General features: G+C 39.8%; 2 protein-coding genes across 2 annotated transcripts in view; both read left to right on the top strand.

The window, feature by feature from the left end:
* prtga (protogenin homolog a (Gallus gallus)) overlaps nt 1–2,457 on the top strand; it is a 31,209-nt gene extending 28,752 nt beyond the window's left edge. The window contains exons 14-19 of the mRNA XM_053499777.1: nt 38–208; nt 296–472; nt 840–951; nt 1,091–1,229; nt 1,334–1,432; nt 2,122–2,457. Of these exons, the coding sequence (XP_053355752.1) occupies nt 38–208; nt 296–472; nt 840–951; nt 1,091–1,229; nt 1,334–1,432; nt 2,122–2,457 (1,034 nt within the window). The remainder of the gene's footprint in view (nt 1–37; nt 209–295; nt 473–839; nt 952–1,090; nt 1,230–1,333; nt 1,433–2,121) is intronic.
* A 5,260-nt stretch (nt 2,458–7,717) lies between these two features.
* Nucleotides 7,718–11,684, top strand: pygo1 (pygopus family PHD finger 1). Its single transcript, XM_053499753.1, has 3 exons — nt 7,718–7,907; nt 8,288–8,373; nt 8,704–11,684. Exons 1-3 carry the CDS (start codon nt 7,859–7,861, stop codon nt 9,793–9,795), a joined length of 1,227 nt encoding a protein of 408 aa, XP_053355728.1. The 5' UTR covers nt 7,718–7,858; the 3' UTR covers nt 9,796–11,684.
* The last annotated feature ends 777 nt before the right edge of the window (nt 11,685–12,461 follow it).

Raw genomic sequence — 12,461 nt, 5'->3', positions numbered from 1 at the left:
GATCAGTCCATCTGTGTGTGTTTCCGTCCCCACTTAGTCCCAGCTCTGCCTCCTTCTGGAGTTAAGGTCACTCTGATCGAGGGAGACACGGCGCTGGTGTCGTGGAAAGCACCGAACGAGCCCAACGTCGCCGTGACCCGCTACACCGTCCTGTACGCCTCACGCAAAGCCTGGCTCGCCGGCGAGTGGCAGATCCTGCAGAGAGAGGGTGTGTGTATGTGTGAGTGTGAGTGTGTGAGTGTGTGTGTGTCAGTTAAAAGGCCCACAGTCTTATCTGAGAGATTTGTTTCCTCAGGAAGCGTCACCATGGCTCTCCTGGAGAACCTGCAGCCCGGTAACGTCTACCTGGTCAAAGTCTCGGCGTCTAATCAGATGGGAGACGGGCCGTTCTCACCCGCCGTGGAGCTGAGCGTCAGCGCTGACGGACAGCCCGGACACACCCACCGCTCTCACGGCTCCGCCCACGCCACAGGTGAGGAAGCCACCCTTTCTTTCTCACTCTTTGTTCTATCTTTACTTTCTCTTGTTTCTCTTTTCCTTTTCCGTTTACTCATCCTTTACATTTTTTTTGCTCTTATATTCTTTTTTTTATTTTTCCTTAATTTTTCATTCTTTTCAGGGCTGTTTTCTTTCTTTTTTCTGTTATTTTCCTAATGTTTTCCTTCCCTGTTTTTTCTTTCATTTTCTTTTCCCTTTTATGTTATTTTACTTCACAATTGCTTTTATTTTTCCTTCCTTGTTTCTTTTTCCTTTTCAATGCCAGATGTTTCCTTTCCTTTTTTACCTACATTATTTTTTTATTTCTTTTCTTTAATGTGTGTGTGTGTGTTTTTGTGCAGTGTTCTCGGATCTGGACCAGCGCTCCATGGCGGGTATCATCGTGGGAGTGTGTATCGCTCTAACGTGCATTATCCTCTGTGCCTTCATCCTGGTGTGTCGAGAGAAAGCCAGGTGAGTCGCCGTCTGAAACCATTTCACACACAGCGATGATGATGATGATGATGATGATGATGATGATGTGGATCACATAGTGGAGAGAACTGAGTGTATTCAGTGATTAACGGTGATACTCTTTTATATCACACTACAGGAAATCCTGCACCAGTAAAGTCATCGGGCCCGGACACGGTCAGGCTCCGCCCACTACTGCTCACACAGCCAATGAGTATCAGGCTGAGAGCGCGCACGTCCTGGTGCCCATGATGACAGAACACTTCATCGACGCAAAGGTAATTTATACATGTTTATGGTGATTATAATTGTGATATATAATAATAAAAGTACATAAATAATAAATTTCCTGAGGATTAACGTGGTTTTCCGTCGTCCTCAGGGCGGGACAGATCTGATCATAAACAGTTACGGCCCCGTCAGACCCTCGACCGAGAGGAAGAAGGCGCAGAAGTGGGGTTTGTTTCGGAAGGATGGGAAGGTACGACCAAGAGGACGCGAGACTCACTTCCGTAGAACGATTTCATTCTCTCACCTTCTGTATTAATGAGTCACATATAAACTGGGCGAGACAGTGAGCTCTCACTCCACACGCCCTCATCGAGTGATTATTCCCTTTTAATTCGTTAAAATACTGTTTCTGACAGCAACACCAAAAAACACACCGTTTGTCTGTACAGAACTGAGTGACACAAGACTATTTTTTTTTTAAATATAATAATCAATATACAGTACTATATACAGTACTATTCAGTCTTTTTCCACCTCACCTCACTCTTCTACATGTTCCTCGCTTTTATCGTTGTTCTCTTTTATTTTTAGTTTTTTTTTAGTTCTTTTTTTTACTTTAGTTTTGTTCTCCAGTTTGTAAAAAAACTTTTTTTCTTTTTTTTTCTTTTTCTTTTCTTTGTGTCTTTTCTATTTTTTTCCTTCCATTTATTTTATTTTTTCTTTATCTAACTTTTGTCTTTTTTTAACCCCAGAATTTATGGCTAAAAACTCGTTGGCCTGTTTAAAGACAAAACATAAGATCTAACAAGCTTCTACTCTTTATTACTAATAAACACTTTAAAATTTTAATTGAAATTTAAATAATTCAAACATAAGAAGTTTTCAAGCTCTGACTATCAATAAATAGAAATGTAAATTTTCTCTCTCGTTCTGTCTCAGCAGACGCCGCAGTCCCCCGTCTCCTCCTCCGCGTACCAGACGGGCTCGACTCTGCTCTGCTACTCCATCGGGTCTCCAGGAAGTCCCTCGCTGCAGCAGCCCTCGTCTCTGCATGCCCTCCTGGGGCCAGCGGGAGGCGACAGCGAGGGCTCTCACTCCAGCGAGGGCAGCCACGAGACCGGCGACTCCGGGCGCTACTCTCACGACGAACACGACCTCGCCAACATGTCGCCGGGAAGCTCGGGGAGAAGTCCCGGTCACGTGACCACAGAGCACGCGCTGCGTCTCGCCATCGAACTGGAGGAAGTGACATCACCGTCTCTCAGTCAGGACTGAAAGCTGCATCAGGGTCACTGATCACCCTGTCTCAGTTTTGTCCTTTTTAGTTAAGTTTACAATTGAGAGAGAGAGAGGGAGGAACTCACCCACAGTGAATGTTTGAATGATTTTGTCCAGATAATGTGAAGCGTGATATCAGACGTTATTTAAACGAGTGTATCACTGGAGAGAAGGATTACATTACTCACAGACGCTTAAGGGGAAAAAAAACTTAAAGCCACGCCTCCATTTTTATATATTTAACAGCCACACTTATACAAAAAAAAAAAAAAAAAAAGGTGTGTGACGACGGCCTTCCTTATCGTCACGGCAACAGATACTTCCTCATAGCAATAATGTTGCTCCTGTTTGTTCTTGTCTGTCTGTCTGTCTCTGTCTGTCTGTCTGTGTGTCTGTCTGTCTGTGTGTCTAACATCGGGACTGTAAGGGCCTCGGAGTCCGACGTCACTTCCTTCTACCTCAGAGTTATTGAATGTCTTTGAAATCTTTACTTTTATTTAATCTTCCTTTACTCACGCAGCTCTCAGGTTTGTGTTAACGATTGCACGTGCGTGTTTTTTTTTATTTTTTATATAGATATATATAGATATATATATAGATATATTCCCTGGTCTTTACAGTTCCCGTCTTAAACTACCTCGTTATAAGTGTTATTATTAATAAGTGTTAAGTTTGTTACATTTTTTTTTCCCTTGACGCTCAGGGACTCAAGGTGTGAAACCGTGCTGTGACGTGAAGAGCACGCGGTTTGATTGACAGGGTATCCTTCTTTTTTTTTTTTTTACTTTCTTTAAGCTGACGTTTAAGCTGAGTTGAATGTGTGTACAGTATTTTCAGTATTTTTTGTCAGTACTTTGAAACCTGAGAGTCTTTCAGTATGAGTCTTTGCTAGACTTGATTTGACATTAGTATTCGATTATTATTTTTCTTTTCTTCTTTTTTTTTCTTTTCTTCTTTTTTTTTACACATAACATGTTTCCCCAGGCGTTTTAGGTTTGCGCTGAACGATTCCTTTTGTTAAAAAAAATATTATTATTATTATCATAATAATGCAATGGCCTTAAGATGGAGTCGATGATGAATCAGAGAAAGAGATTATTTCTGTAGAAATTAAGAGTGAAGTAGAAATGCATCGAAAAACATTTACCTTAAATCTCTGTGTTTGTTTTTTCCCTCAGTGTGTATGTATGTATGTATGTGTGTGTGTGTGTGTGTGTGTGTGTGTGTATACTGTATGTACTACTGAGTACTAATTTCTAGTTCTGATAGATTGAATAGAGTTGACGATATTGTAGGTGTAAAAATGTGAGTTTAGCACTTGTCTTATCAAAGTGGTTTTTTTTGTGTTTTTTTTGTCGAGAAACTTCGTGCAACGGTGACACACGCCATCATCCTTAGAGCTGTTTGCTGCCTCGGTTATGTTTTTTCTTTTCTTTTCTCCAAACCTGCATTTTTTTCACTGCTCACTGGGAAGACATAAGGATGACTGAGTTTCCCCTCAAAAAACAGACCAAAGTCGAGCGTCCCGGTCTCAGTGCCGCCAGACACGACAAATCAACCAAATCTTATCCGATATCCAATAACAAGTCGAGTTGGTTTGTTGTGTCTGGCAGTTTAAGGTGAGGATTCGGGTGCTGCTTTAAGTGTGTGTTGAGATGCAGGCAATCTCTGTCGTCCAGGAGTGTAAATTATTTAAAATAAAAATAAAAACATTTCTGGATTTCATTAAAATAATGAAGAGATTGAAGGTTGGGTTACTCATCCATCACTCAGAGCAGAGATTCTACAATCAGACGAAGCCGAGCTGTCCGATCTGCTCGAACCAGAGAGACACAATCAGTAGGGACGGGGACACCAGGGGTCATGACATCACGATACCTCCATTTGTATTGCGGTACTTTTACTATCACAATTAGATTAATATCCTGAATCAATATTCTAATAATATTTTTAAAAAATCACAATTCTAAACAAATATTTCGCTTTTATAGTGCACCCTGCAGGATTATAGAGGGATTGCAACATGTCACCACCTCTAATGCAAACATATAGAAATTTAAAATGTATATATATATATATATATATATATATATATAATTTTATATATAGAATCGTGATACGTAACTGATTTAATTTTCCCCCTTGTCGCTAACAATCAATATATAGGGGAAAAAAATCAGAAACATTCATTTCAAAAGCAAACAGCTTGAAACCAAAGAATGTGGTCACCGTTGCACAGATGATCGTCTCACACTCCTGCTGTTTGTTTGTTTTTAGTTTTTTTTTTTTTTTTTGCATGATGTTTTACGAATCAGACGTTGATGCGCGGGTTTCTGAGAAGCGTCAGTCAAGCGTTCCGTTCAATCCGTTAAAGATAAAAATATACCAAAGATAACGTAGATTTCAATCGAAAGCTAGCAAGACTGGCGACATAGCTTTCCTCACCGAAGGAGGAAACAATATTTTATTATCTCAAGTCTTATTTCTTACGTCAGTCGCTACGTAAAAAAAAAATTATGATTTTAAGACTGAAGTCAGAGAAAAAAACGAAGACACGATATTTTCTACAAGTTTTTCTAAATGTTGTGACTTTCTATTCTTGTATTATAAAACGACTTTTTTTGTTTTCTTTTTATTCTGAAAATCTTGTATTTTTATTGATTTTTTTATTTTTCAACCAGAGACTCTAAAATGCCTTGGTACACTTCTTTTCCTTTCTCAGGAAACTTTTCTCAGAGTGTACATTAGTTTGGGTTTATTTTTATATGATTAATATTCAGACACTGTGAACACACACCGCTAGTAAAGATTTATTTACACGTTTTATTGTATGTGCTGTTTTTATTTTGCTTTGCTTATTTTTTTTTTTTTTTCTATTATTATGTTTTTCATTTTATTATTGTTGTTATTACATTTCCATGGTTTTACACACCAGGCTGCTTACATGGCTCATGTTCGAGTCGCTCTGTGTAAAGCGATGAAACTGCTGCTGCTCTGCGGCATGTAGAGAAATGTGGACGGTCATGTGGACAGGCCACGGCGCGGTGCTGGGAGCCACACACACACAGCAACTCAGGGCGGCTTCCAGACTGCCCGCGCTGCGGCCACACACACACACACACACACATACATACATATATAAATATATATATATAAAATATACAGAAACAAATTGCATACACACAGAGCCACATAAACACATATAGATACACAAATACACACACACGGACAGAAACACAAACATGGTAACGCATACACACACAGACTGCCACACGCCTCGAACATTGAATGTACCTCTAATTACCCTGTTTTATTTTGGTTCTGTTTGTCTTGTTACATTTTCTTCGTTTTAAACCCATATTATCATCAGATTTTGTTTTTGTCTATAACTCTAATGTTCAAATTAAAATTATATAGGCACGAGCAAATTAAAAGCCAAAAACTATTTTATGCCCTGAAAGAATGATTGCCAAAATAAAGAATTAAATAAACAAATAAATACAAGAAAAGAAATCATTGTCACAGTCATTTTTTTTATGTAACAGTGTTGTGTTTAAGTGTGTTACAGACTGTAATATTTGCAATTAACACATCACTGCCTAAGATTACGAATCAAGCTATTTTAACACATTTATAGACTATACTGGTGACGAGACACGGATTCATCACTACGAGTCTGAGAGTAAACGGAACGGAAACGTCCTCAATCACAGAACGAGAAAAAGGTCAAAAGTCGACAATCAGCTGGAAAATTCATCAACGCTTAAAGTTTTCTGGGATTCTCATCTCAAGGGCCAGAAGTATTGGAACATTAAGAAAAAGCTTTGACATCACCAGTGCTCGTTACAGTGAGACGCTTATTGAAGAACTGAAGACTAAACTATGGATTGAACACAGAGGACTGATATCTGAGGCTGTTGTGATCTTGCGTGATGATGCACGTCTGCACACTTCTGCTTAAATACTAAAAACTAAAGTTAAAAGCGTCCGCCCTATAGTCCTGATCTCACTCCATCAGACTTTCATCTGTTCGGTCCCCTGAAAGCAGCCCTACGAGGACGAGGAGTCACTTCTGATGAAGAACTGAAGACAGCGGTGCATTCGTATACATATTGTAAATAATTAACACTTCCATTTTAGAAATGTGCAAAGAGTCATTTGGGAGTCGAAAGAGAAGAGTCGGATCTTATTGTTGAACTGAATCAATTGAGAGTCATGCACTTGTCTGGACCAATCAGGGCTCTCCATTTCATCTGGGTATTTATGCTCTTACCTAGCTTAAAAAAAAAAAAAATAATAATAATAAGGATGTTATGAACGTTATTTATTATTTATGTGTCGACTCTTTGATCCAACTCACACTCTAAAATCAATGATCAGATATTAAAAGTATCCATTATGAAATTAACATATATTGTTCACTGAAAAAAAAGAAATTGTGTAGTTAGATTTTAAACAACTAACAATTACATTTTGGGTGGAAACATGCGAAGAGTCGTTTGAGAGTCTAAAGAGTCGGTTCCTTTTGATGAACAGATTTAATTGAGGTCGGAACTTCACTTCCGGGTTTGTCTGGACCAATCAGGACTCTCTATTTCCTGCGAGTTTTTATACTCTAAACAAACAGTCTAAAACATTTTAAAAGGCAATATTATTATTTTTTAAAATATAAATTACAAAATGATTTCATAGTAAGCGTAAATTAACAATATGCTAACGTTAAAAAGGGTGTTCATGGGAAGTGTATTTTTTAAACACTTTTAAAATTCCAAAACATGTATGATTTGTATTCAATGTTGTAATAGAAACAAATTATGGATTAATGAATAAAAAAAAAAACTTCCGCGTTTGTAGTAGTAGTAGTAAGAGTTTTTTTTTTTTTGGTAGTAGTAGTAGTGATGGCGACGGCGTGACGTCAGCACGTGGGTCGCGCGAGCTCCGTACGAACGTCGCGCTGTGCACGAGCGCAGCGTCTATGAACCTCAAACGCGGCAGTTCGGACAAAGCTAACAGGCTAACGCGGAGAGGGGTGGCGTGCTGTCCCGCCGCGCCACGTCCCCTCTAAATACCCCCACGCGGGGCAGTTTCACTCGAGGCCCTCACTCAGTCAGAGTGACCATAAAACACCAGGGCGAGTCTGGGGCTATTTTGTGAGTGAAAGATGTGTGAAAAGAAAGTGAAATCACTCGCTCCTCCCTAAAGTTGCTGCCTTCCCGTGTCCATGTCACACACACACACACACACACACAGACAGACAGACAGAGTGTGTGTGTGAGTGAGAGCAGTGATTTGCTGCTAAAGTAGGAAAGAAGGAAAGCAGTTAGCTTCACTAAAATCTTCCCAACAAGTTGATCTTGTTTAATTTAGTCTTTAGAGTAAAAATGTGAGGCGTCCTGTAATGTCCACGGAGCAGGATAAAGACTCATTCTCAATCAAAAGAAACAGAGGTAATGGAATTGTTACAATGTATTTAGCTAACTGCTTTGATGGCTTAGAGTGTGTGTGTGTGTGTGTGTGGGCCTTCCTCCTTCAAGGCCTTGACTCATACTTGCTGATTTATCATCTTAATAAACTCTGCGCTGTTTGTTAAAACATGTCTTTGTGAACTTTTTCAAGTGTTTTCCAGCTGGACACACTCTTAAGCTCTCTCTCCCTCTCTCTCACACACACACACATGCTCACACACACTCTCAGGCACTGAGCCAATAGGGAACGAAAAAGTTTGGTTCCCGTGCATTAACTCGATACGAGCATGTCCGTACACACGAGGTGCGTTCACGGGCTTGGCTCGAGGTTTGATCGTGGTTGTCGTGGCGATGTTTTACAGGAGGTGACGGCAGTCTGGACGGTTTAGGAGGGCCCGGCTTGCACCTGGGGAGCCCGGATAAAAAGAAACGCAAGTCGAGTACACAGGTAGAGGAGACTACTTTTAAGTGTTAAAAATGATACAGGCATTAAAGAGCGTTCATCTAAACTTTAAGTGTATAGTTTTAAGCATAACAGTTGCAAACAATGGATTTAGTTTCATTTTTAGTTTTACGGGATTCCTCAAGAGTGACTGTTTGACAGCTTAAAATGAAGCACAGGTCTGTGGTTTCTAAAGGAGACCATGTACAGACTGATTGGTCACTTTATAAAAAAAAAAACATTAAATAACAATACATCATAATTGTGTATCAAAGTGTCAAAGCTATTGATGTCGCGTCTCTGTTTAACCCCCGACCCCTACTCTGTCCTCCTTAGACTTCGTCGTTTGCCCCCCTCTCTGAATATGCCCCCCCTCCGAACCCGAGCTCCGATCACCTGGTGGCGTCCAACCCGTTTGATGATAATTTCAACTCTCCTCCTTTGTCTCTGAAACCCCTGAACAGCACCAATCCCTACTTCCCTCTTCCCTCTCACTACCCAGGGTTCAGTGGTTATGGCCCACCCCGGATGGCGCTGCACATTCAGAGCAGGATGCCCACGCCCTTTGGATCTGCGTTTCAGATCCGGAACCAGCCGCACCCGTTTGCCCAGAACCCCATGGGCTTTAACCGAGCACCTGGGTTCAACTATGCTCACCCTGAGAACCCGGGCTTCGCTAATCAGGTTGTTTTTAATAACAATGGCGGCATGCACCAGCACTTTAGACTGGGCCCTGGAGAGAACATCAGCCAGATTCCTCTTTCCAACATGAACCAGAACCACGGACCCAATCTGATGTTCAGCCCGGAGTGTGGGAATCGTCCCGCGGCGAGATCAGGCCCGGACATGAGCCCTGGAGTGAACTTCGCCCAGTCTGTGATGCCCAAACAGGAACCGGGTGAGAGCAGAAATAAGAGCGCTACGCCTACACGGAAACCGAACCTGATCTTGGAAGAGGGCGGAGCTCAAGAGAGCCATGCGGAGTTTGAAGGGAAGACCAGATCTAACGCAGAAGGAGGTGTGGAGAAGATCAACGGTGTCCCCCATCCCAACGCCGAACCGCTAAAGAAGTCTCCTCAGGCCGTCACAGATAACAGCGGCGAGAAAACCCGGCGGGCGGCGAACAGCAAATCCGGCAAGAGGAATCGTTTGAGTGGCTCTGCCCCCTCTGAGCCCTTGTACCCGTGCGGGATCTGCCTGGGCGAGGTGAAGGATGATCAGGAGGCCATCCTGTGCGAGGCCTTGTGTCAGAAGTGGTTCCACCGCGTGTGCACGGGGATGACGGAGACGGCCTACAACCTGCTGACGGCCGAGGCGGCCGCCGTGTGGGGCTGTGACACCTGCATGGACAAGAAAGAAGGAGCGCAACTGCTCAAAACGAGGGAGGCGTCCGGCTCGGCTACGACAAACAGCGAGGGACAAACCTGAACCGTGGCTGCCTGAGTGTGTGTGTGTGAGAGAGAGAGTTTTCAACATTTTAACCTGAAGATCTTTGTTTTGTTAAAAGTAATGTGCCAGTCCAAAATTTTAACTTTGTAAATCAAAAATTTTACACCTTATTATTATTATTTTTTTGCTCAATTTGCATCTTGACGCAGCTACAACTCGTATTTATCGCTAAAGGAACTTCGGTACATAAAGCCTGACATTCACTTTAAAAACTTATTGAATTTCTCATAAATCTGAGACTAGATGTTTGTTAAAGCCACGCCCCTTTATCTCACTGGAACCACACACTGAAAGTAAAAAGCATGATATGACAATACGATTTTTTAATACTGTGACAATATTTAAACAAAAATTAGTATTCTTTTTAATATATATATTTAAAATAAAAATTACCAACAAATAATTAAAAATGTAAAAAGTTATTTTATTTGATACTTTTATTTTCCAGGCCTTTTTAAAGTTTATTTATTATTTTTATTTACATGTAAACGTTATTCATAAAACTTTTGTTTTTCACTTTGTTTAAAAAGAAAAAGCCAAACAGCCCTTCAGTTTGCCTTGATACACTGATGAATATAATCATATCTCCCGTCTCTAATATCATTGTCAATAATTAACGAGCTTAGCCAGAAACACAGCACCGTAGAGTTAGGACTGAACTCACCAAGCTTCCTTCACAGTTATGACCTTAACATGGATTTTGTGATTTGTGAGACAAGTCTTGCATTACTACAATCAGGTTTTTTTTTTTTTTTTATCTATTTAGTTCTGTAAATAAATCCCAACGTTGAAGCTAGCTCTTTTGTATCCTACGACAGCGCACAGGAACACGCTTAGAAGAAAACGCTATCCGTCCTCTTTCTCATACCTAAGCTCAACAATCACAGCAACAATCATGAATCAATCTGTGAAGAAAGAGAGAGAATAAGCCCTGCCCACACAAAGAGACCAGCCTTGTGAGTGAATTAAATATTTTTACATTGAACTAAACGCCAGTATTTTTAACATTAATGGTGTGATTATTTTTCCAGTTGAGGAGAAAAAGATGATGATATCAGCATCATGATTACAATGTTGGCGACACAGATCAAATTTCATTTTAAAGATTTTTTTTTGTTTTTTCCCTGATTTTCTCCCTAATTTAGTCGTGTCCAATTACTCCCTGTCAATAGGGGGCTCTGCGCCACTAAGAGGTCATGTTAAAGATTTTTATTGCATTTAATAATAATAATAATAATAATAATAATAATTTTCAGAGAAACAAAATCTAGACGTGTATTGGTTTAATCAAGTTATTGAACAGATTATTATTTTTATTTATTAAAATTCTGTTTTGACTTTTGAGGAAAAAGCACTCTCTAATGTCACGTGTGCTCTCCTCTGCATTCATCACGTCTGAGGAGAGATTAATGAAGATCGAAGTGTCTTGCCGCACTGAATGTAGTGTGTTTGTTTGTTCGTTTGTTTGTTTGTTTGTTTTTGAATGGTCACAGTTCCTGAATAGCGCATTCTTGAGTCTTGGCGAAGGTTTCTGCTTCGCTTGTACGCACTTGGCTTTGCAGCATTCTTCTTTTTTTGTTATACATTTCCTTCACTGTGCCTTTTGTTATTATGATTGTGATTCATGTAGCAGAGAGAGAGAGAGAGAACCGCGGTGATGATAACAATAATAATAATAATAATAATAGTAATAATAACACACTTGTTATTTAGTGTATGCACTAAAATGCTGTTAAATCGTCTTTGATTATTGTTTAATGGTTTTTCTTTTATTTTGCTTTATTCTGTTTTATACGAGGGTTGTTACTTGAAAGTAGAAGAAATTGCACAGATTATATCAGTCCAGAATTTATGGAATTTATGGTGAATAAATAGATTTGTATCATCTCAGCATTGTTGTTTTATTATTATTATTATTATTATGTTCTTTAGGATTAGGTTTCCTTTTTTTTTTAAATGTGATTTAAGTATCTGCATTCACAAAATTTCATATAAACATATACACTTTGAGAGTCATAATTTGTACACGATAGATAGATTGATTGATTCCGAGAGAAATATTAAACTTCCAGTTGCAAGGATAGTAACACAATAGACATGTAGTTGGCAGCACGGTGGCTTAGTGGTTAGCATTATCGCCTCGCACCACCAGGGTCAAGGTTTGATTTCTGCCTAAAGTTCTGTGTGCATGGAGTTTGCATGTTCTCCCCGTGCTTGGTGGGTTTCCTCCGGGTACTCTGGTTTCTTCCCACAGTCAAAAGACATGTAGATTAGGCTACCTAGCGTCCCCAAATTGCCTGTAATGTTTGAATGTTGATTCGAGATCGTTGTAAAAAGGGAATAAATTCAATGCTATAAATGAGGAATTAATCTCATTAATCTCAGTTGGACTGTAGAGCTTCCGGATTACATAAATTGTCAGTTGTGTAGGGTGTATGGTTAAAAAAATACAATAAACAAATAAATAAAATTACCTACATAGCTTCTACAGAAATTATTACAAGAAAAACAGAATATATATAAAAAAGTAGATGAATATTTGTAAATACAGGCAATGAGGATGAATATTCAGGAGATGGTGCAAATTAGAATACTATTTTTAGGGGGTATTTTGATCCATCCAGCACATTGGCCAGAGGATACTT

This window comes from Clarias gariepinus, chromosome 7 (assembly GCF_024256425.1).
Source record: "Clarias gariepinus isolate MV-2021 ecotype Netherlands chromosome 7, CGAR_prim_01v2, whole genome shotgun sequence".
NCBI classification, from domain to species: Eukaryota; Metazoa; Chordata; class Actinopteri; order Siluriformes; family Clariidae; genus Clarias; species Clarias gariepinus.
Note: the sequence above shows the minus strand (reverse complement) of the source record. Positions and strands in the feature narration are given on the sequence as shown.